Source organism: Myxine glutinosa, chromosome 7 (genome assembly GCF_964187855.1).
Source record: "Myxine glutinosa chromosome 7, kmMyxGlut1.1, whole genome shotgun sequence".
In the NCBI taxonomy this organism is placed as follows: Eukaryota; Metazoa; Chordata; class Myxini; order Myxiniformes; family Myxinidae; genus Myxine; species Myxine glutinosa.
In genome coordinates this window covers 14684762-14710381 of record NC_136267.1, presented here as the reverse complement: position 1 = coordinate 14710381, position 25620 = coordinate 14684762, and the positions used below count along the sequence as shown (strand labels likewise).

At 44.8% G+C, this 25620-nt stretch overlaps 1 protein-coding gene across 2 annotated transcripts in view; it reads right to left on the bottom strand.

Annotated features, from left to right (window-relative positions):
• Positions 1-21856, bottom strand: part of LOC137430504 (sodium channel regulatory subunit beta-2) — a 67292-nt gene extending 45436 nt beyond the window's left edge. The window contains exon 1 of one of the 2 annotated variants that reach the window (XM_068121326.2): positions 21721-21856. In XM_068121326.2, coding sequence (XP_067977427.1) covers positions 21721-21760 — 40 coding nt within the window. In that variant the 5' untranslated portion in view covers positions 21761-21856. Of the gene's footprint in view, positions 1-7186; positions 7308-21720 lie in introns of those variants that run through there. The other variant, XM_068121327.2, reaches the window with a different exon arrangement.
• Positions 21857-25620: the final 3764 nt, after the last annotated feature.

Sequence of the window (25620 nt, the reverse complement as noted above, 5' to 3'; positions counted from 1 at the left end):
ACTTCTAATCTGGTGTGTGGGTGTATCTAGGCATAAGGAAGAACGCTATTGAAAATTGGGTCGCCACGTCAAAATCCAAGATGGCCGCCACCATATATATGTCTGAACCTTGTGAGCGAAATATCTTGAAAAATAAGCGAAGTACCAACTTCTAATCTGGTGTGTGGGTGTATGTAGGCACAAGGAAGAACGCTATTGAAAAGTGGGTCGCCACGTCAAAATCCAAGATGGCCGCCACCATATATATGTCTGAACCTTGTGAGCGAAATATCTTGAAAAATAAGCGAAGTACCAACTTCTAATCTGGTGTGTGGGTGTATCTCGGCATAAGGAAGAACGCTATTGAAAAGTGGGTCGCCACGTCAAAATCAAAGATGGCCGCCACCATATATATGTCTGAACATTGTGAGCGAAATATCTTGAAAAATAAACGAACTACTAACTTCTAATCTGGTGTGTGGGTGTATCTAGGCATAAGGAAGAAAGATATTGAAAATTGGGTCGCCACGTCAAAATCCAAGATGGCCGCCTTGCGTCTTACACTTTGTCAACTCACATCACTTCACCTTGACGGGGGACGTAGGCTTAACGCTTGTTTTCCCAGAAGTCCAGGACAGAAAAATGGGAATTTGGTCAATGTACAGGTATTCCTTTGCCCTACCAATAGTGGGGGGGCCAATGTTTTCCCATTGAATTCAAATGTTAATTTGTGGACACTGGTTGGGTTGTCTTTAGGGATGATAGAAGTTGTAGAAAAAATATGTCTCCATTTTTTTCAAGTTCTTTATAGCGGCCATTTTGGATTATCAAAATGGCGTTTGTTGAAAACCGAAATTGTCATTATCTTGGCTTCTAAATGACCTAGAGTGTTAATTTTGGTGTCCAAATGTACATATTTGCGGATACTTAATCCAATAAACACACATTTATACACCTACATATGATCAAAAGGGTTCTTATGGCAGCCATCTTGGATTTTCACGCACTTATGCCAACACATATATATTTTTTTCCATCATTTTCACTTCTAAATCACATAAAGGCTGGACTTTAGTGTTCAAATGTACACTTATAATGTCTTTGTGCAATATTTTTAGTTGGCAGTGTTCATTGTTACATTGAAGGATCTCCATCCTCCTCATCATCAGTGTTATCGATTCCCATGGGGCGCTCCTGACCCGTGTTACCACACACCTCTTCATCTGCCCCACACATACACATCTCAGAACAGTTGAGATGCTGAGACCTGCATGAGCAGTGAGACATGCATTGGGTCTTCTTGCAGTTACATTTGATTAGATGTGTGATGGCAGCTGGGGCTGGAGGGTCCTTGGTTGTGATGGGCACCAGCTGATCTCCTTCTGCTCTCCATCCATGTTCTGTTGGTTGTGGAAGCTGGGGGTCCGGTACATCAGCCTGATGCCACACCATGGCCTGGAAATGTGCACGAGCAATGGCTTCATGTAAAGCTCCCCGTGTTGGTGGCAGCTTCTGTGCCTCTAGCTGTTTCTTGGTAAACAGTCTCCACCTCAGCTTGCCCACATCCACAACTGTAGTACGAGGCTCATACAGCTGGCATACAAATGCCTCAATGTCACTTTCTGTGTCAGCTCTCAGCTCCTCAGAGGCCCCAAGGTCATGAAACGCAGATACCACCTCAACAGAGCACCTATTGAGGGCTTGCCAACATGTGAGCTTTCCCTTGCCGGCAAACCGACCAGTCTGGTCTGCTCCCGTGAATGCATGGAATCCTGGTAGGGCTGCAGCCTTCCTGACACCAAGTTCATGTACTATTGGTTCCAGTGAGATTTGCCTCTTCTTGTTCCCCACACCCGTGATGAAGTATGTGTCTTTGCATAGTTCATGGTACCGGTGGAGTGCTAGGATGAATACATCAGTATCAGGTGACTGAATGTACAGCTGTGTTGCACCTCTTCGGACGGCATCTAGACTGTGAAGAAAGATCCTCGTATCAGCCTCCTCCTGGGAGCTACGGAGATGCTGTACATCCATGCAGTTGGAGAAGACATCCTGCCTTGAAGTGACGATGAAGACCTTGGTAGTCCCCTCAAAGTGACACAGAGCTTTCTTTGCCAGATAGACAGTTAGCTCATCTTTGGTGTTGGTGTGCGACAGGAACTGTTTTGCTGTCAGTTTCCCAATCGGGGTGCTGTCTTGAACGTGGTAAGCAGTGGGCGGCTTGCCACCTTGGCGCCTCTCCCGTGTGGCCTCTTTCAGTGAATTTGGCAGATCATATCGGTCAAACACGAGGTGGACTTCATCATACCCGTTGGTCTTGCAGTCCAGTGTTGCATTGAAATGGCCAGCCCACTGGGCACATGTTTTGACCCATTGTGGCTTACCCATTGCTTGCACTAATGCCATGCCGTCTATGACAGTCACCTTCTTGGGAGGGGGTGGAGTATGTTCAGGATTGTCGTCGTCTGGCTGCTGACCAGTGCCAGTTGACTTCTTGGGTAGATCTTCTAGGATGCCCATGAGCTTGCTTTTGTCTGTGCATGGTAGTAGTGTCCCAGCCATTGCAAAGAGGGTTCGTGGAAGCGCGGTGAATTCATATTGACCTATGGCATCCTTCAAGTTGATCTCTGGTCGTGAGCGGGCCACGATCAGCATGCGCGCAAACAGTGACCTGTCGTCTTTCAGCTCTACAACCTTGTCTGCCAGTTTGTGCTTCACAGCTTTCCTGGCACTCTTCCACATCTTCAGTTTGACCTTTCCCATTCTGGCCCAAAGGTTGATTTCATTTGTGTTGATGCGCTCTGCAACAAACGTGTTATACGCTTTCTGACCAATCTCATCTTGGTTGCAGACATCCTTCTGTACTTCAGCTGGCATCACCACCTTGGTGATGATAGTCGTCAGGTCTTCACCCTCATGCGTCATGGGATTCATGGACTCTCTGATCACATTCTTCAGTCGACGAATGTTGTCTTCCTGCCGAGCCCAGACTGTGGTTGATAGGTCGTGGTGCTCCTTGCGTGTAGCTGATTGTGAGCCAGCCATCTGACGGGCTTCTTCAGCAAGCCTACTCAGCTCTGGTGCTGTCAGAAAGAACCTTTCGTGGGCACTGGCATTCTGGGTAATGCCCACAATACCCCCTGTCACCTTCATGATCCTGTTGATGTGCTCCAGTGCATGGTCCACACCTACAGCACAGAAGGGGATTTCATTCTTATGGACACTGAAGTTCCCATCCATGAACTCTTGGTAGATCCCTGGATCTGTCATCTTCAGGGCCTTCATCTCTGCAAGGTACCGGGGAGTCAGCCTGGCATATTTCTGTTTGTCATGTGCAAAGAAGTATATGCACATCTCATCCAGTGAAGACAGGTGAAGCTCAAATTGTCCATCACGGGTGGCACGGATGAATGTGTATATCAGCATTATCATCCGCATGTAGCGTCGCACAAACTTGAACAGTGGACTCTTGGCTTCTTTCCTCTCATCAAACTTTGCCATGGCCTCCAGGACTTCGTTTGACTCGAGGACAGCTAGCATGTTGTTCTGCGCGCTTGTCATCTCCTCTCGGTTGTGTAGATGACAGCTCTGGGCAACCTGTTGTGCTGACTGGGTACATGGGCCCCTCAGATGGGGATGCTCTTGGAAGAATTCGTCCACATAGAGGTCGAAGAGGGCTTGGACAGTGGTGATGTGGGCCTCCAAAGCCCTCTTCATGTGCTTGGCTTCCAGTATTTGTCTGGTCGTTGTTGGGCCATAGATATCAGCCTCAGACCAAGCCTCGTCAAGACCACTGTCCTCTATGGCATTCCCAGCAGCCCTCAGTGCAGCCATCACAGTGTGCATCTCCCCTAGTCGCAGTACCCACTTGCCTTTGCAGTCATCTCTGGTCATCTCCAGCTGTTTGGCTCGCTCATACAGGGCCATGTCTAAGGTGATCACTGTCTTCCTATCGGGACCCATGACCATGCAGTTGATTTGCTGTGTCTGTTTCAAGACTGTTATCAGTGTTTGCCATTCATGGGCTGGTGCTGCTACCAATGGCAGGGCGTTGACCTCTGTCAGAGGCTTCGAAGAGGAGAGCAGTGAGTTGTAGGCTGTCCAAGTTGGGATATCGTGATGCTTGATCCTACTGCCAGGTGGTTGTTTTGGATCGTGGACGAGTGACCCAACAGGGTCAGCATGCTGGGGTTCTGCAGCTTGCAGCTGGTCATCTGGTGGGATGATGTCGTCTTGTACGTCCTCAGCTTCAGCTGTTCGCATGATTGTGCGTGAAAGTAGCCACACTGTGTCCGTCGCAGAGTACGGCTTGGTGACATCTGGGTTTGACCGTGTCTTGAAGCTATACGTGGTACCTGTGGCAGATTGTTTGTTTGGTGCTTGGCAAGGAACAAAGTCTGGAGCAGTCAGAACCTTGAGTGAGCGGTGTCTGGCCTTTCGGTCATGTAGTGTCAGTGTTCTATGTTCATCTGTGGAGGGTGCATGTTCCCGTCGTTGGTAGAGTGCCCAGGCTGTAGCATGGAGTGTCCGCTTCCCATCAGGTGTGTCTTCATTGAAGTCACTGTTGTCCACTGCAAAGAAGACAAACGTCCCTATGCGCATGGTTCTTGGAAAGTATACACCCTGTTCTGTCGTAGACTCTATGACTGAGTTGGCCAGCTGTGTCTCCAACCGCAAGATCCGACTATAATCAACAGACAGACCGAACCCATGCAGGAAATCCAGAAGCTTCTTGTTTCTGGTGGACTGATGGACTACAATGGCAACGGCAAGCTGCTGTGGCCATTCTAAGCGATGGCGGAATGGTGCATCTGGCTCTTTGGGCTTGTACGTGACTTGGCGTTTTGACTTGTAGCCGTACATGATGTTCTGACTGATGGTTATAACATCTCGATGAATAGTGGCTGAGCGCATAGTCTCTGGCTCAATGCTCGTGGCTGGTCCTTCCAGTAGCCAGCGGAGGAAAGCATAGAGTACTTTGGGTACATGCTTTTCAGCATCATCAGTGTTCATTTCTCCTTCAAATTGCCATGGGTGCTTGTTCTGACAAGCAATGGCACTGCGGAGAACAGAGGCACTCTCAAACAGTTGTTCGATGTTTTTTTCATTTGTCTTCGTCATTGCATCTTCGACAGCTGCATCACGCACGGCAGTGGAGAATACACAGTCTGACTCGTTTCGACGTTTTGGTTTCATGAAGTGAACGTCATCAATGTGAGAGTTGATTTTCTCCTTCATGCCTTGGGTAGTAGGTGATGGGACATTGTGCACACCATTATTGTCAAGAATCCTGGAGTAAACCGACTTCAGGTCAGACATGTTGAGAATTTCACCAGCTTGGAGTAGAGAGCGAACAAGGCTGACAAACTCAATGTCTGCGGCTATTTTGATAACATTAGTTTCTTGCAGTATGTGTTCTTTGTCATCACTTGATGTCCCACTCTTGGGAGCACGTTGGACATTCTGCACCCAGCATGGGAGATGATACTTGACGTCGATCGCATGAGCATCATGTGCACTGATGGCAGCACTCAGCTGAACTTTCCACTTGTGGTTGCTGCCTTCTTCAACAGCTTTCTTCAGCTGTTTACCTGCGTTGAACGTGCATACAACATGTACACTTTCCTTAGTGACCTCTTGACAGAAGAAACAAAGGTCTCTGTTGAATGGAGTTGATGATGAACGTGTGAAGCGAAGAGTCTCGTCTTGCGTAGAACCTGAGGTACTTGCAGCGGCAGGTGCAGAAGAAGGACGTCCACACCTCTTATGAAGATGCTGGGTGTCGCCATGTTCGCAGGCTTTCTGGTGGCGAACTCTAGCACGCTCCAGGTGAGCAGTGTTGCATGTAGATCCATAACATGCCCGGTGCCACTTTGCTTTATTGTTCCTCAAGTCAGTGGCAGTGAAACAGCTTATTCGTTCGCTGATCTGTTTGAAGTCGGCATCACCATATCGTGCCCTCTCCTGGATGAACTGGAGAAACTTTGCATATGAGCCCAGTGCTGGCTCAGTCACTAGTGCACCTTGGGGATCCTGGCACTGAATGCAAAGTGTGAAATCAGTTTCTTTCTTGGTTTTCTTGCTTTTTGGCTCCATCATAGCTCAGGGTCACGAATCTGGAACATACAAATAACAAATAACAATTAAGATAGATGTGCATTAAGTTAGATTTTGGACACTGGTTCGGCTGTGCCATAAAAACCTATTTTTATCCCTTGTAGGTTATTAAAGAAGGTTTCATTCAATTCTCTATCCCCAAAAATGTACAACTGGACACCAGAATCGAAACTCTAGGTCATTTAGAAGCCAAGATAATGGAATTTTACGTTTTTGACATCCGCCATTTTGAAAATCCAAAATGGCCCCCATAAAGAACTTGAAACAATTGGAGACATATTTTTTCTAGAACTTATATCATCCCTAAAGACAGCCCAACCAGTGTCCAAAAATTAACAAGCAATTTCACCGGGCATTTCAATCTGCTACATTGGCCCCCCCACTACAAGTTGAAATGCACCGTGAAATGATTTGTGTGCACAGGCAATAATTGCTTCCTGGATAAGACCTCCTTGCTTTTCATCCCCTCTGAAAGGATATCATACTGTCTGATGCAACAACCAACCAGTGTACCACCAGAATTATGTGGTGGGGTTATATTCCACTGAGAGTTCACCACAAACGAGATGGCTCTAATGCAAGTCCACAACCTCCAAGCTGTAACGTCCCTTTCATACCCGATGTACTCTCAACAGAGCTGTTTAAACCACTCTGCCCTTAAAGGTAGTATTTTTGATTTGCATGAGAAAAGGTGGGGGACCCTGGTGGTATATCTATCTATTATATATTAATGGAGGGAAAGTTTGTATGTTGGATGTTCCATCAACTCCTGTGAGAGGATTTGACCGAGGAAGCTGAAACTTTCAGGGATTACTCAGGACACCCCGAAGGTGTTTCCTGAAGTTTTGATCGATTCCATCAAGTTTTGAAAAACAAGACGGAAAGTCTAACAGCGGCGTAGCCGGGCTTGTAAAATATTATAAACCACAAACACACATGATTAGCTTTTTAAACAGTCGCTAATGCTGCTTATAACATTAAACAAAGAAATTTGGAGGAATCCAGACATCCATGAGGTAAGTTTTACTTACAGAACTGAGCGAAGATCTACTGTAATCTAGATTATACCCCACAAGACATAGGTACGTACCGTATTGTTGGAAGAGACGTAACGCCAATGCTTTCGATATTTCATGGTCATTCTAACAATCGGTTTGTTTGTGTTTCACAATGAATGAAAAATGTTAAGGTAGAGCATGGCAATTGTGAATTGTGATATATGACAGGTTCGACGATATGTTCGGCATGAACGGCATATAAATCAAAATGGCGGTGTGTGGAGAGTCAGCCGCCGTACTGCCGTAATGACATCAGACGTAATCACATCACCCTGTCATGTGACCAGATCCTCAGCTCTGATTGTTATATGTTTGAAGGGACATACATATATACATACATACAGACGGACAAACACTGTTCTAGACGGCTTTGCCCTATGGTCTACGCCGCAAAAACTTTCACCCACTGTGGCATTTTCTTCCTTTGGATTTGGGAGGTCGGTGCAATTGGAATTATCCAAGCTAGATGCATGATACCACGCTTACAGGCATATACGCAGGACACATGTTTTTGCTTCATGTACGTAACCTGGGTTATTTTTATTTTCGGGAGCGATCGAGGCAGCGGATCAAAATAAGGGGATGTGTCAAAAGAACATGTTGCACACTTGGAACAATATTGTCCCTGTGGTCAGATACTATGCGATGGTATTAATAATCATAAATATAATAATGTGACCCTCCTAGTAAATGGGTGCTTCTAGTAAATGTAATTAGGGTACCACATGCCTTTCAGGCTGTGGAACCTTATTAGGTTTCCTTTGCAATGCAGAGAAAACCTATTATTACTGTGCAGATTTTTCTTCCTTTTCTTCCACTCCTGATTTTCATGTCCGAAAAATTAAAACAATGTTCTCTGCAACCGTTGGTCCGATTGACACAAATTTTTCACCAACTGATTGGCTAGACCTGTAGAATTTTCTATTAATTATGACGTCATAGGTCACGTGGTATGGGTGCCAACTTGGGAAAAAACCCCTTCAAGTTTGCCCCTCGATAGCTCCAAAACGGCTCGATGGAAAAAATGAAATCATGGCTCATTCTAAAGAACTCTGCATTGGGACCAAAAATATATATTCATTTAGGATATCAAAATGGCTACCGTTGTGATGTTAGAATTTGACAAATAGAACCCATGATTCCATGAATATAAAATTTTTTTGTTCATCATCTAAGGAAAAATAAATTCAGAAACCAATTTTTTTTTATATCATAGGTTCAAAGCGTGTCCAATGAAAGCGGGGTTGTATCAAAGCGGGAAGGCGGAGGAAACCGGTCATCACTGCCAGCAGTTATATCGTGGCAGTTGTAGTTGTTATTGTTATTAGGTTACCACATGCCTTTCAGGCTGTAGAACCCTATTGTCTTCGATATCTTTATTATTATTTATTATTCCTCTGCCGTTTGTTGACTTAAAAAAAAAAATCATTTTCTCTGCAACTGTTGGTCCAATTGACACGAATTTTTCACCAAAGGAGCGCCTCGTCTTGTACAATTTAAAAAAAAAAGATAATTGTGACCTCATAGGTCACGTGGTATGGGCGACATCTTGGAAAAAACGAAAATCTTTGCACCTCTATATTTCTGAAACCGCTCCATGGAAAAAATTGAAACTTGCAACATTGTAAAGAACTCCTCTTGGGTAATAAAATATATGTTGACGATGACGTCATCAGTGCCTTCATTATGACGTCATAATTCGACAAGTACAACGCTGAATCCAATCAGTTTTAAATTTCTTGAGAGTGCAAAAATTATATGGGAGAATTAAAATGATGACGTCAGGCATCGGTTACATATTTCAGCAGCCATATTGGATTGAAATGTAAGTCTTCAAAAATCTTCTTCTCCAGAATGGCTTACTAGATCGATGCGAAACTCTAACAAATGATTTACTAGCTTTGGGGAATATACAGACTTGGCATTTAATATGGAATATTTTTTTGTGGGGGTGAACTTACTTTTCAAGATGACTTAGAACAAAAGTTCATTAGAATTATGTTGAAATTATTCTAGATTTTGTTAATGTGACCTTTAAAAGAAACAAAAACCACATGTGACATTTTAAAGTAAATAAATTGATCCTTGAAAGTGATGTAAACTGATATCGAACTCAATTCACGGACAGTACTGTGTTAAACTTCTGTACGTTTTCCAGAAATATCTCTTTATTTTGCACATTAGCTAAAAAAAATTTCAACAAAAACAAAAGTTAAATTATGACTGGGATTACGGACAGTAAAATTACAGTTCAGTACTTCGTGTAACCCCCACGAGCATTCAGGAGAGCACATACACGTCGAGGCGTGCTGTTCACGAGATTTGCCAAGGTTTGGACAGGAATCGCTTGCCATGCAGTGACAATAGCCTGCTGCAATTCACGCACAGAGGTCGGCTGCTGGTCCAAGTTGTCGATTTGACGCGTTCATTCTGCCCACAAGTTCTCCATCGGATTCATATCCGGGGACGTGGCAGGCCACTCCATATGCTTGACACCACGGTCAGCAAGAAAATGTTGGATCATGCGAGCACGATGAGGCAGTGCATTGTCATCTTGGAAGACAAAGTTTCCTCGAAAGGCTGCACGAGCAAATGGAAGCAATGTTTCTTCCAGAATGGCCCTGTACTTGAACTGGTTCAGGTTTCTATTCAGAACAACCAGGTCAGTTTTGCCCCCTGCATGAAAAGCAGCCCAAACGGTCACCCCACCACCTCCAGCTTGGACTCTTGGCACAATACAATCTTCGTTGTAGGCTTCATGCACTTGTCTGCGCATTCGGACGCGGCCATCTTGACGATAGACCAGAAATCTAGACTCGTCACTGAAGATCACGTGATTCCAGTGTCCTGGCTCCCACTGCGGTGCTCTCTGGCCCACTGCAATCGACGCTGGCGGTGTTGTCTGGTCAGGCGTGGCTTTCTCAGGGGACGCCTGGCACGATAGCCTGCTTGAACCAGTCGTTGGTTGACTAGCCTTCTGGATACAGGCACATTTGTCAGTTGCTGCCACTCAGCCCGAAGCCGATTAGCTGACTTGGTACGGCCATTGCAGACTAACCGGTGCAGCTAGCGATCATCTCTCCTTGTGGTTCTGTGGGGATGTCCTGGCCTCTGTATTGGAGTAGGGACACCCCTCTGAGCATTTCGTTTCAGGATCTTTGACACCTGACCTTGAGTGATGCCATACTGCCGAGCAATAGCACGCTGTTTCATGCCAGAATTTCGTAAAGCCACCAATCCATGACTAACAGCATTGTCGAGTTGATGGACCATCTCCAGAGGAAACGGCAATAACTTTTGTAGACGTGCAGGAGTTGTTTTCCACTAATACAGAACGCAACAACCCTTATATACACGATTGTGAAGCCAATCGTCAAATGTACTTGTCCTTACATTTTGTCACGCCACCTGTGATATAATCCTGTTATTGACTTCTTGCTGCGAAAGACAATCAGTGACATGGTTCTTTTAACAAAGAAATCACCGAAGCGTAAAAGGAACTCACCAGATTGATATACTGTAGTCTAGTAGGAAGACTAGGTCCCCCTGCACCCCCCGGAGATATACTTCTAATCAGTGTTTCTAGATTGGAAAAAATGTGTAGAAAATGACTAGCTATGGCCCCAAGCTGAAAAAATGTCCCACATACCATTTTTATGCAAATTACTGCTGCAAATTTTATGCAAAATTATGCAAATTTTATGCAAATTTTTGATGAGGAGTAGAGTTGAGGGGTCTTTGAGGGCTTCATCGAGGTGCTCTCGGTTGCAAGACTGGGTCATTCTGAGAAGCACAGCAGGGTCAGAGATCATGATGTTCTCCTCCTCAGTGAATCTCTCCATCAACAGCCTCTCCATTGCCTCACACACTGTTTTGAGGCAAAAGAGGGACTTTGCGTAGGCCTTTCCACTGAGAACACCTTTGAGAGATCCACTTGTTACTAGTTGTGCCTCAAAGAGAATCTCTGCATATCCAGAACCACGCATCTTGTGTCCAGTGAGCATCCCGATGTAGTTCATGGATGTGTGGAAGGGTCCAATCGTTACTACATGACTAGCAAATTAATTTGGCCAGCGCCAGATGATGGGAAGGGCTTTCATGCAGACACCCAGATCAAATGTATTCAGGACCCATCTCTGACCCACCTCAGCAGTTGCTGCCTCGGAACGCTTCAGTAGCTCACGAACAACTGCGTTGTCTGTGATCGGTTGGTGGATAGGCGTGCAGTAGTCGACTGTTGATTTGCTGGGTGGGGGAGAACCAGTTGCAGAGGTGAAACCCCCTAGCCCAGGCACAGGCTGCAGGCCATTGCCATGCCATGCAGGCACCAGGCACAGACCGATCTCCGGGGGGTGCAGGGGGACCTAGTCTTCCTACTAGACTACTGAGTTCAGAAAGTAAACCCAAGTCAAGAAAAAAAAAAAATTCCATATTAAATGCCAAGTCTGTATTTTGTGAACGATTAAGTCAGAAGTCATGGTCTGGCAGTCATATCGGAATTTAGGTAAAAAAATAAATAAATAATAAACGAAAGCACTGAAACGGATCAATGCGAAATTTTAACCATATGTTTGACTACCCATGGGGATATAATGTTCGTTAAAATAACGTCATCAGTCACATAGTTTGACAGCCATATTGGATTTAAAGAACATATTAAAAAAATTACTTATCTGAAACCGCTTACCCTATCGAAATTTTACAAATATCATCTCACACCATTGCTGCATATACTGTGGAAATGATGACATCATATGTCACGTAGTTTGACAGCCATCTTGAACAGAAAAACGAACATTATCGTATCAACCCGAAACGTCACAAATGTTTTCCCCTACCGAATATTAGGCAGAGTGTACATTTTGAATCTCACAGGTCACGTGGTTGGACAGCCATATTGGATCAAAGTAAAATAAATGAATAACCACTTGAGCTATTGAAGTCAAAACTGCACAAGTATTATCCAGTCGTCAAGGGGAATACATGTTTTTATAATTTCAACATGATCTGTGACATGGTTTGGTCTGTCTGGCCATCCCACCTGTGGTTTTTCAGACTTTTTACCCATGCCCTTTAACATATTCAACTGGAACTGGGTACATGGCTTTATTATGATAAGTTACAGAACAAATTCCAGTTTCAGGGCGTTTTATCAACTTTTCACAGAATTGTGCCCTTTTTGGACTGTGGTCGGGGACATTTATTGCAAAGCAATTCTCACTCTCGTTTTATCTGACCCCACTTGAAGGTTTTTATTTATTCGCGAATTCCACCATCCTCACTTATCCTCCCTTTATCACCAGTCTCGTGACAGTAAGTTTGGTGGTTATGGTGGTTTGTACGCTCGCAGCCTGTGGCTGCTTGGCTGCATCACTTCCTGGGGGCACTGTTGTCTACCACTTTCCCCCGTCACCAGTAAGCTGGTACTCATTTTGCCGACCTTGGAAAGATGCCAGGCTGAGTCAACCCTCCTGGTGTTACTTCAACGGCACGACAGGAGCTCGAACTCAGGACCTTAATATCTCAAGGCAGCCACCTTAACCGTTAAGCCAACACCAGGCTAGTAAGTTTATAATTAAGAACTCTTACGATGTCTCTCCGAAAAGACCGACTGGACAACCCTCCCATCCACTTTCTGAATAATCCTCTCCAAGAAGTTCTGTCACTCAAGCTTTTGGGTCTCACTATCTGCCATGATCTTTCCTGGGAAAACCACATTTCAAATCTGGCCTCCAAAGCCAGTCGCCGACTGGGCATTCTCCGTCGTGCGAAGTCCTTCCTTGGCACACCTGAGCTCCGCACCACATACAAGGCTTTCATCCGCAGCTCAATGGAATACTGCTCTCCCCTCTGGGCTGGTGCTCCTGCCTCACACCTAGCTCGTCTTCACGCTGTTGAAACCAAAGCGTTCAGAATCATTGGAATCTCCCGCGATGACGCTATCTCCAAGGGCCTCTCACTCACTCACCGCAGGCAGGTTGGTGGTCTTTCCGTCTTCTACCGACTCCTCTCTGGCCTTGCCCCCCCCAGCCCTCTCTGGGCTCTGTCCCGCAAATATTCCTACAGGTCGCACAAGATCTGCCTGCAACCCTCTTATGGTCAAACCGCCAAAATCAAGACTCTCTGCTCACCTTCACTCCTTCATTCCTCTTTTCTCCCGCCTCTGGAACAAACTCCCTCACTCTCTTCAATCCCACTCCACCCTCCAGGTCTTTAAAACAGCTGTTCACCACCATCTCTTATCTTCCCCCATCCAAAACCTTGATCTTTTCTACCCCCGCTAATTTCACCCCAATTCCACTTTTTTGAAATACCAACTTCTGTCCTGAAAGTCCTTGGTGTCCTTGTGTTTTATACTTCTCCCTCCCCCCCAACCCCCTTCCCACGCCTCCTCCCCCCAAGCCCTCTCCCTTCCACACATCTCCTTGCTCTCAAATGTTGTGTTTGTGTGCTTCCCCTTCTCTCCCCATCTTGTTTTCCGCTCCCTCTTTTTATATGTTTTGTTTGTCTGGTTGATTTGTTTGTGAAGTAAATGTTAGCTCTTTCACGAGCCTCGATTCAGTATACAAAAAAAAAAAAGAAAAAAGAAAAGAAGAAGAAAGCATGAGTGTTTATGTGTGTCAGGACTCCATTTGGGAATCCTGCCATCACTGTATAAATATACAGTAGTTGTGTTGTGTTATTTATCATTGCTGTGCCATGTTTGCTATTCTTATTTTTATGATTACTCCTGTTTGTGATGGTTAGCGTGGAGGTGTCTCCCCCGAGCCATTACCCCGAGCACGGGCTTTCTTCCCATGCTTGGCTCTCAGTTGTCAACAAATCAACCAATCCCTGCTTGGTTTGTGTAGCCACGCCCCACGTGTGCATGGTCTCGATGCCACCACAACGTGCTCGGTGAAGAGTGTTTTCTCACATCCCATGCCCCAGACATTTGGTGGCGGAATGGGATTTTATCCACACCTGACAAATTACTACATCACCAGATTAGTAATTCGCGCCTGACAAAAAGAGAGAATTAGGACCATTAGCCTGACAAATTACCTATCAAGTTCTTAAAAACCTACAACCACTACTGACATGACATTTTCGATCATATAAATTCAGAATATAGGGGGTAGTCGAGTGTCACCAAGAATCATAATCACCTCATATATAAATTACATATGCACTTTATTATAAATTGTGTATTAACTTGTTTTTTTTTTCTGAAGCAATGGCAGATGAGTACAATAGTCAGAGAGCCTACTACACTCTATTTCAACCCATAGCATACAAAAGGTTTGACCCCCTAGAGTTGTTGGGGGTATCAAGCTGAGTAAAAAAAAGTATGTAAGATTGACCCCCCCTGCTGGAACTAGTCACCAGACCCCCCTAAAATGACCCCAATAATGGGTTATTTCAACCCATCTCATACATGGACCAAATTTGGTTACAATATAGTGTCATGTCAGGACATTACAAAAATGTCAAATCTAACAACTTACCCTGCTGGAAAGGTGATGTTAGACCCCCCGCAAAGTACCCCCCAAAATGGGTTATTTCAACCCATCTCATACATGGACCAAATTTGGTCACAATATAGTGTCATGTTAGGACATTACAAAAACATCAAATCTAACAACTTACCCTGCTGGAAAGGTGATGTTAGACCCCCTGCAAAGTGCCCCCCCCCCCCCTAAAAACGGGTTATTTCAACCCATCTCATACATGGACCAAATTTGGTTACAATATAGTGTCATGTCAGGACATTACACAAACATCAAATCTAACAACTTACCCTGCTGGGTAGGTGATGTTAGACCCCCCGCAATCTCCTATTGCATATACGAACCAAATTTGGTCACGATGTACAAATATAACAAATCTAACGTTACCCTTCTGGAAAAGGTGGGTGATGTTAGACCCTTCCTCAAAACAATCTACACACAAAATACATGATACTTCAAATATATAAACTCACCATCAGTCAATGAGGATTACTATTTATTATCACAAGACTCAAACATAAACGAAACATGACTTCCTGTCAGCAACAGAGCTCTTATTTTAGGGAAGACATCATGATTTATCGTTGTTTTAAAATTCATTTAAAACAATAAATGATACAGGAATAGGTCATTGGTGTGGTCATCAGCATCATCATCAGCGTGGTTTATTAAGTTTATTAAGGCTACACAGAGAGAAATGTTTACACAGCTTGTGTACATTGTGGTATCTCTGTCAGAGTCCATCTGTATCTGAAAATTAATATCACAAATCAAATAAAGTCAGCATACACTACACGTGTTGGTTAATGAAATCAGCATACACACTACAAGTTACAACTACAAGTATAGAAGTTTGATTTAACTATTAATCTCCATTGTAAGAGGCTTCTGAGCTTTATTAGTTAATCTTTGTAATAAGATTAAACATTTTAAATTATCAAACCAATGCATTTCAAATAATGTTTGATTGTTAAACATTTTAATATCCTCTAATGTGGAACAAATATCAACTTTGTTATCATTATTAACCAAAAGAAGAGGGGAATGTCAAGAGGAAAACATAAATTCTTCAGATTAAGTTTCCATACTTACTATATGAAAGCATGTTGCTTAAAAACTGGAAAATCTAGAATATGCAGTTCCTCAAGGAGGGGCTCGTTCAGTATCTGTGAAAGTTAAATACAAAATGTATTTGCTATTTGACCATATAATGCTCATGAAATTTAGGATAGTATGCCTACAAGTCAATCATCTCTGATTGGTTTCATTCAGGCTTCTATTATTATATTATATTTGATCATGTCATGCTATTATAAGTGCATCAACAATATTTTATTGGTTGTCCTCTATTGGCTTCCGTAGTTTACAAAAAATATTACCAAGGAGGGCCTAGCAAGGTCATTTGCATACTTTTACTAAACTAGGGGCATTAAATGATGATGTATGTCAATGTACAGACATGTCTTAAGCTGTTAAGTTGTTACATTTGATAATTTGTAATATCCTGATGACATGATTGTGACCGAAGTTGGTTCATGTAAACGATGGCTTGAAACAGGGGTACTTTGGGGCCGGGGGGGGGGGTCTAACATCACCTACCCAGCAGGGTAAGTTGTTAGATTTGATGTTTTTGCAATGTCCTGACATGACACTATATTGTGACCAAATTTGGTCCATGTATGAGATGGGTTGAAATAACCCGTTTTTAGGGGGGGGCACTTTGCGGGGGGTCTAACATCACCTTTCCAACAGGGTAAGTTGTTAGATTTGATGTTTTTGTAATGTCCTAACATGACACTATATTGTGACCAAATTTGGTCCATGTATGAGATGGGTTGAAATAACCCATTTTGGGGGGTACTTTGCGGGGGGTCTAACATCACCTTTCCAGCAGGGTAAGTTGTTAGATTTGACATTTTTGTAATGTCCTGACATGACACTATATTGTAACCAAATTTGGTCCATGTATGAGATGGGTTGAAATAACCCATTATTGGGGTCATTTTAGGGGGGTCTGGTGACTAGTTCCAGCAGGGGGGGTCAATCTTACATACTTTTTTTTACTCAGCTTGATACCCCCAACAACTCTAGGGGGTCAAACCTTTTGTATGCTATGGGTTGAAATAGAGTGTAGTAGGCTCTCTGACTACAAGGTATCTTCACCAGGAGGTGATATGGGATAGGAGCATTTATACCAGCAGCACCACAGGATAGCACAGTGAGTGGCGCAGCAACTAAAAGATGAATGTGAGTGAGATAAGAGCAGGCCAGATTGAGATGAACACAAAAATGGAAAAGCCAGGCCCAGACTCAAGGCCTGATTTAAATGCTGAAATACAAATGAGCCAAGCTGAGGTACGACAGTCGTGGCCAAAAATATTGGCACCCTTTCACCTTTTTCAAATAATGCATCATTTCGTCCAGAAAATTGTTGAAATGAAAAAATATTTTGGTATCCACATTTGTATTTGTTTGGTTTATAGTGGAACAAAACAAAAAAAGCTGAAAAATTACTAAATCTTAGCTTATTCCCCACAAAAATCCTAAAATGGCCCAAACAATATTAATTGACACCTTTTAGAAGTTGTTAGAAATAATTAGATTTCTCCATTACTTTGAAATTTAAGTCACCTGTGGTGAGTTAGAGGTGCCTGCAATATAAAAATCACTCATTCAACCAGTTTGAATAGAGAAAAGGAGTCATTCTGTTGTTTTGTGTCACTGTGTGCAATGCAATGAACATGGAGAAAAGAAAGAAAACCAGAGAATTGTCTGAGGAGGTTAGACACAAGATTGTAGCCAAGCATGGACAGTCTCAAGGATAAAAGTCCATCTCCAGAGACCTTGATGTTCCTGTGTCCACTGTACACAATGTTATCAGGAAGTTTAAGGCCCATGGCACTGTATCCAACCTCCCTGGACTTGGCCGCAAGAGAAAACTTGATCAAAGATTGCAGCGAAGGATTGTTTGATTTGGTGGAGAAAGCACCTCGATCAACTGCCAAACACATTCAACCTGACCGTCAGACACAAGGTACGACAGTTTCAACTCGCACCATCCGTCGCCAACTCAATAAAAGGGGGTTATATGATAGGAGACCCAGGAGTACCCCACTGCTGAGAGAGAGACATACGAAAGCCCAACTGGAGTTTGCCAAAACACACCTGAACAAGCCAAAATCCTTCTGGGAGAATGTCCTGTGGACAGATCTGACCAAATTAGAGCTTTTTGTTAAAGCACATCATCTCTATGTTTACAGAAAACAGAATGAAGCCTTCAAAGAAAAGAACACCTTCCCATAGTCAAACATGGAGGAGGTTCAGTGATGTTTTGGGGTTGATGTGCTTCCTCTGCACTTGGTGCCTTGAATCTGTGCATTGCATCATGAAATCAGGACACTACCAAGGTATTTTGGAACGCAATGTTCAACCCAGTATCAGAAAGCTGGGTCTCCGTCGAAGGTCATGGGTCTTGCAGCAGGACAATGATCCCAAACACACTTCAAAAAGGCACCCAGGAATGGTTCAAGACAAAATGCTGGATTGTTCTGAAGTGGCCAGCAATGAGTCCAGATCTAAATCCCATTGAACACCTGTGGGGAGATCTGAAAACAGCAGGTGGGAGAAGGTATCCTTCAAATCTGGGAGAAATGGAGCAGTTTGCACGAGAAGAGTGGGCCAAACTGCCAGGAGAGAGGTATAGGAAGCTCATTCATGGCTATAGGAAGCACTTGGCTGCAGTTATTTTGTCCAAAGGCTGCGCTACCAAATATTAAGTCTCGGGTGTGAATAATTTGGTCAATGCCATTTCTTTTTATTTTCTGATTTAAAAGGATATATTATGTTCTGAACCAAAAACAAAGGTTCTGTAACATTAACAGTTAAATAAAGAATTGTGGAGACCAAATACTTTTGTCAATTTCAACTTATTTTTGGAAATTTGAAAAAAGAAGTTGTTTATGAAAAAAGAAGAAAAAAAGTTATTTCAAAAAAGTGCAAGGGTGCCATTATTTTTGGCCACGACTGTATATACTATGGAGGTTGAGCACAATGAAATGAAGAACGAGTAGCAGTGGCCCAGAATGGGGTAACAAGGTGGGCGAAGTGTAATTTTAGGCACCAGATGATCCAACAACTGGACAGCGTGACAAGTGTGACGGCTGGCTTTAAATGCTGATGTCCACGGAAACATGTCAAACCAACTAAGGGTGGATATGAACAATTGCCTGTCACATGTTAGGAGTGAAGTAGATTGTGCATGGTGCTTTGCAAGGCCAGAACCAGCATCTGGACGCCGTCCATAAGAAGCGCAACAACTTTACGGGGAGGGGCACCCACCTACCATCCTGCAAGAAGTATCGCGGATTGAGATACCATTATTGGTATGTGGGAACACTGGACCATGTGATGGACTGCAACAAAATGGGAAGAGTCTCTCCCGTCCTCTCCTTGCCCCCCCCTCACCCGCGCCCGCCCAAGGCCCAATTTGGTCCGACAGCATCCTGACAAGTCGTAGTTTATTCCCCTTCCTCCCCCCACCCCCCCCCGACTTCCACCACCCTTCCCTCCCCCCTCCTCAGGCCCAATTTGGGTCTGACGGCATCCTGACCCCTCGGGTAACTAAAATGGAAGTTTACCTCTGCAGGCAACGAGGATTTGGAGCAGATCTTCATATTCAGCAAAAGACGGAGGAATGAGCCACTGGCAATTTTTTTTTACAACATCAGCGGTTTGAGAGCCTTCCTGATGCAGCTAGCTGCCTCAGCAAAACGGTTGTGGAAGGTAGGAAAGTGTGGTCCATATGCTGGGTATCATGGGGACCAGTTGCTTTTGTCTAAAACTGCACTGCATCAAGGGTTGATATCGGGTCCTTCTATTATTGCATCCTTAAAATGCTTTTTCACATTGAGCAAAAATGTGAGCTGGTACCCAGATCCACAATCTGTGATTAAAGCCAAATTAATCAATCAAGGAATTACCCAAGGACATCTGCAGGCAACAATCGTCATACAACCCGCCATGTCTACTTTCAAGCGGTCCCACCTGGTGATGGACTGCTGACACCAATGCACTTGAGACCTTCTGGGGGGAAAAAAGCTTAACCCGCTTAAAAGGGATGGACATCTCATCAACAGATGGACCTCCTAAGTAGCGTTGCAGTGAGCCATGGGGCTGCCTCAAGGGAGCATCGGGTGAAGGTTTACTGGGCTTCAGTGTGAACCTCACGTTGGTGGACCCAGTCCTCGTGGCCCTCTGGAACCTTTCCAAAGATTGCTCTTCTTGAGGAAATGTTATCGGTGTGGATACCGGTGCGACATAGAGCAGTTTTATTGGGTGCCCGTGCACGGGGGAAGGCTCCGCAGTCCACCTGGATAAGAACCTGGGAAGCAGCTGGAGAGGGTATCACGAGTGAGCGGAGCTTTTGTGATAATCATGATTAACCCCCCCCCCTCTTTTATGATTATAACCCACCCTCCTCCTACATATTCCGACTCAAACCCCACTCCATCCCCACCAAGTTACTTGGGCCTAGTTTTCCACAGGGTTGATAGGGATTGTCCTGCATACACGTGGTGATATTCCATCGTGGTTGGTGCAACAATCTGTCCCATGGTCAGGGTTTATAAAAGGAAGCCCATGAGTGCTGAGAGAGTAGAGCACAACAATCTGTTGGAGAGTGGAGGAGAGTAGTCAGTTGGTCATCGAGAGAGAAAAGAAGATTCAGTGAAGTGATGGAGTCCGTTCAGAAGCGTCAGACAGTGAAGAAAACAGAGCCAGAAGGGTAGCAAGAGTGAGGAGAAGGACTCTGCTCCATCATTTGCACCCTGTACCTTCTGGTGCACATGATTGTCCTCACATGGATGGCCGGTGACGTGTCCTGTACGACCTGTCGTTGAAGACCACCTCTCCCTCCTTTCATCATTCCCAGTTATGTTGTGTACCCCCCACTTGGATTTGCGAATCCCACCATCCACCCCTCTCGTCCCAGTCTATCACCAGACTTGTGGCAGTAAGTTCAGTGTTAAGCAACGTACATGATTAGTGTGTGTGAGCTTTGTTTGTGATTTGTGACATTATCAGAACATACAATTGTGTTGTGTTATTTATCATCGTTGTACAATGCTTGTACTTATACTGTACTTTAAAGTGCTGTTTGTAATCGTTAGCATCGAGGCATCTATGTTTGTTACCATCAGGCAGAGAGAGGTGTTACCTTACCGAGCATAGGCTTTATTCTCACATGGTTACCTTTGCAATTAAGCAATGGCTGCTCATTTATGCGGGTTCATGCCCCACACACACATATGGGGTCTCGCCCCCGCAATGCTCTCATGGAGCATCTATTTCATTACATCTCGTGTATGCTCTAGCACCATTAAAACGCACACCTTTAGTAATACACACCCGTTACGTGAACATGTGGAGGGTTTGTCAGACATCAATGAGAGCTACCTGTTACAGTTACCTGGGATGTTTCACACCGGTGTGGTGGATAGATGTGGAGGTGTCACCTGTTTAACCACAGCCCAACAGACTCCCGGGGCTCTTGCAGACCATCAAATCGACTCACAAGTCCCACTGAGGACTGGAAAAGGGCCGTTTGTCGAGCTATCGGGATTGTAACCCAATCCGCACATACACCGCACCTTGTATCGAATTTGATTGCATTACATCGACAACATAATCCTTCATCGTACAAATCGCACATCGGAACAAACGCGCGGGTTCTCTCTGGACCACGAAATGCGATCAACAATTGCGTCACTCACGGGGAAAACGGACAGACAACTCGAAATTCAATTCATCATGTTGTACAATCATCATCATTAGTATTATCATCATTCACTTTCGTCTTGCGTCGTCCGCAGCTGCAGGTGGTGGACAACAGGCAGTTGAAACGCGTCGTCAACAAACGGCAACCACCAAATGAAATGACGGTCACAAGACGTTACAATTTTTCCGTTGAATTTGGAGGATACACGACACGGATATCGTTAAAATGTGGAATAAAGCACGGGCACAGCAAGAAAAACACGGTATGTGATGTACCGGATACACGGACCGATGTAACTCACCCCCCGCTATAAGCAGCAGAGGAAGGAGATAGTCGGCCATGGTTTTCACTCGAGGGTGAAACAAAAGCGTTCAAAACCTCCTTTGCTTTTCCACAAATAAACGCACGTCTTGCTCGGAATACACAATCGGATCTGTAACTTCTTGTGCCATCTGCCGGACAGACCTGGAACTGCACCGACACATTGCGAGAGGGTATAATGTATAAATGTATATCCCTCCTTTGATAATGAAACCCAGACCAACTGAACGCTCTTGCTCCTGTTCTGGGATCTAGCTCGCAATCTCTTTCTCCCTATCCCACGGTCTCCGTCTGTCTCACTATCTCACCATCTCTGTGTCTATGTTTCGATGTCTATGTCTAATTATCTCACCAACTCTGTGTGTCACCATTTCCTATCTCGCCATCTGTCTCTGTCTCGCCATCTGTCTTTATCTCTATATCTCACCGTCTTTGCCTCGGTGTAAAAACGACGTCTATGTATATATATATATATATATCTGTGTCTATCTTACTGTATTTATCTCTTACTCTCGGCCTCTCAATCTCTTTTCCAATCCAACCTCACTGATGACGCATTGTGTTTGTTCAGTATCCCTGGTGGAAAGTGCTGTCACTATCCGATCACAGAATACACACACCGATCCCAAAGCCTTGCACCTTGCAGGTTTTTTAATTTATTTATTTTATTTAAAAAAAAATTTTGATCGTTTTTATTATTTATTAAACAGCAAGTCAGACATGTATTTGGCTGGAGGGCCAGAATGCATGCATTTCTTTTCGCCTTTAGGTCAAGGTGCATGTGTATTGCTTTGACAAGCTTTACCATGTGCTGCGGTCTTTGCGCTGAAGTTCACCCAAGACCATGCATCTTGGCTTTAGGGGCTAGTTTTGACAGGCTTTTGGTCCCAAGACCATGCATCTTGGATTTAGGGGCTAGTTTTGACAGACTTTTGGTCCCAAGACCATGCATCTTGGCTTTAGGGCTAGTTTTGACAGGCTTTTGGTCCCAAGACCATTCATCTTGGATTTAGGGGCTAGTTTTGACAGAGTTTTGGTCCCAAGACCATTCATCTTGGCTTTTGGGCTAGTTTTGACTGTCTTTTGGTCCCAAGACCATGCATCTTGGATTTAGGGGCTAGTTTTGACAGACTTTTGGTCCCAAGACCATTCATCTTGGCTTTTGGGCTAGTTTTGACAGGCTTTTGGTCCCAAGACCATGCATCTTGGCTTTAGGGCTAGTTTTGACAGGCTTTTGGTCCCACAGTTTAGACAATTTCTACGTCAGTTCTTGACGACTCATTTAGCAAATCCATGATCACATCTGGTATTACAGGAGTCCCAAAACTGATGTAAGGACTGGAATTTTAGAAAAAAGGCTCACTCCTATTTTTTCCCACCTGTGGAACCAACTTCCACATTCTCTTCAATCTCGTTCTTCCTTTCGGGTCATCAACATGGCTGTTTGCCACCATCTCAGGTCGTCCCCCATCCAAAACCATGATATTTTCTACCCACGTCCACCCACACTCCCAAACCCACCTCCTTCAAAATTTACAGTTTTTTCTTCCGAATAGTTTCCTTCTGTATCCATCTCATCCACCACATGCAGTACCCCTCATTCCTCACCATACTATTGTTTTTGTTTTTTTTGTATACTAAATCAAGGCTCGTATAAGAGCCAACACATATAACATATTGTTGTGAATTTTGGGGGTGGAGTGATGTATAGATCAGGTAGATAGATCTGTGTAGGTATCATGCTCCGACTGTCATGAAGAAGAACAACCATCTCGATGTACATAAGCAGCGACCTGTCTAGCCCGGATGTCGGATTAAGTTTGTATCTTTGTGATCATACAAGGATGATTCTTGTGTTAATTAGAGTAGGGATTATGCTAATTCCCCTGTTCATGAGACCTGTGATCTATCCATTGTCCCGTATGGCAATGCACATAGACACTAGGCAGGCCCATTAGTTACACCACACACACTACTTAAATTCCCCACAATAAAACTCACCGGAAGCCAGTTTGGGGCGCTGCCAATAGAAACGCAGCCAGCTACAGCACCAATTTGCGTGGCAACACTCATTGTTCAGGCTGGCTGAGGCCATGCCCACTTCGCGATGGATTGGTCGAGTGGTTGATGGGGAGATCACACCATTGGGCAGGAGTCGACCAACCAAAGGCTAGAGCAAGGAAGGACTTGTGATTGGCCAGGGGCGGGGCAAGAAGCTTCCCACGGATTGGTGGAGGGAAGGCTGAGATGGAAGCAGAGGACTGATTGGCAGGGCACGCCGATGACATCGAAGGGTGGCTTGCGGGCATTGGTGGAGAGCTGGACAATGTAGCGGTGGCCTGCGGGGGTTGGTAAAAAGTGCCGGTGACATCATGAGACGAGCGATAAAAGGACTCGCTAGCCGGCATTTTGTCTTCTCGTTTGGACCTTCTTCTCATTGGGACCTTCTTCTCGTGTTGGACCCCCTCTGGTTCTGGATCCCTTCGTGCCCGGACACCTTTCTCCTCGCTTTGGACTCTCTTCCCTCCTTCTTCTGCTGCCCTTTACGCCTTCCTCCACCATCGACCCTCTCCTTTAGTTTAGGACATCGTGAGCGATTGCGCGTGGATGAGGATGCCTTGCCGCTGGAACACCACAAGGCCAGGGTGAGCGGGACGCCCGGTGAGGCCTAGCAGCGCACGGATGAGGAGGATTGAGGCCTACTTCCCACCAACACCGGAGTGCACGCTCGGACTGGACGATGGCTGGCAAGGCGCCAAATGAGCTGAGTGCACGATAACCTACACCTCTTTATTTTCATTCCCGTTCTGCCATCCCCTTGTCTGTGTCTGGTTCTGTGCATAGGAGTGCTCCATTTTAGGAACATTATTTAGTAACTGGCGCATTTTATTGTTCCCGGCATTCCGTTGTAAATAAACCCTTATATTATTTTCCCCTGTATATTCTAAACCCGTTCCCGCTTGAGTTAATTTCCCCATGATTGAAGGCTGCCGAGCGGGACCGCCAGGTAAAAGCTGCCAGCTTCTTCTACTTCCTCTCTCTTCCTCCCGTGCTTGTATAGTGAGTCCGCATTTGAACAACACCTCAAAGTAAAGCTCAATTGGTCATTCGTGGTGTGCTCCGTTTTAATAGAGCCGTCCACACGACAATACAATAAAGGGAGCAGGAGACAAGAGGGGAAGAGAGAGGGAAGCACAACAATCATAGGTTACAGGGACATCAGTAGTTCTGTGGAAGGGAGAGGGCTGGGGCAGAGTACATGGGAGAAACAAGATGGACACAACAAGGACTTTCAGGAAAGAAAACGGATTTTGAAGAAGGTGGATTTGGGGTGCATTAACGGGTTTAGAAAAGATCAAGGTTTTGGATGGGGGAAGAGATGGTGGTGAACAGCTGTTTTGAAGACCTGGAGGGAGGAGTGGGATTGAAGAAAGTGTGGGAGTTTGTTCCAGAGGTGGGAAGAAAGGAATGAAAGAGTGAAGGTGAGCAGAGATTCTTGATTTTGGCAGTTTCACCAGAAGAGGGTTGCTGGTAGATCTTGTGCGTCCTGTAGGAATAATTGGGGGACAGAGTACAAACAGATCTGGGGGTGCGAGGCCGGAGAGGAGTTGGTAGAAGATAGAAAGACCGCCAATCTGCCTGCTGTGAGAGAGTGAAAGGCCCTCAGAATCAGCTTCATCGCGGGAGATTCCAATGATTCTAAAAGCCTTGGTTTACGCAACGTGAAGCCGAGCTGGGTGTGAGACAGGAGCACCAGCCCAGAGGAGAGAGCAGTATTCCATCAATCTGCGGATGAAAGCTTTGCAAGTGGTGAATAGCGCAGTAGTGCCAAGGAAGGACTTCGCACGATGGAGAATGCCCAGTCGGTGACTGGTTTTGG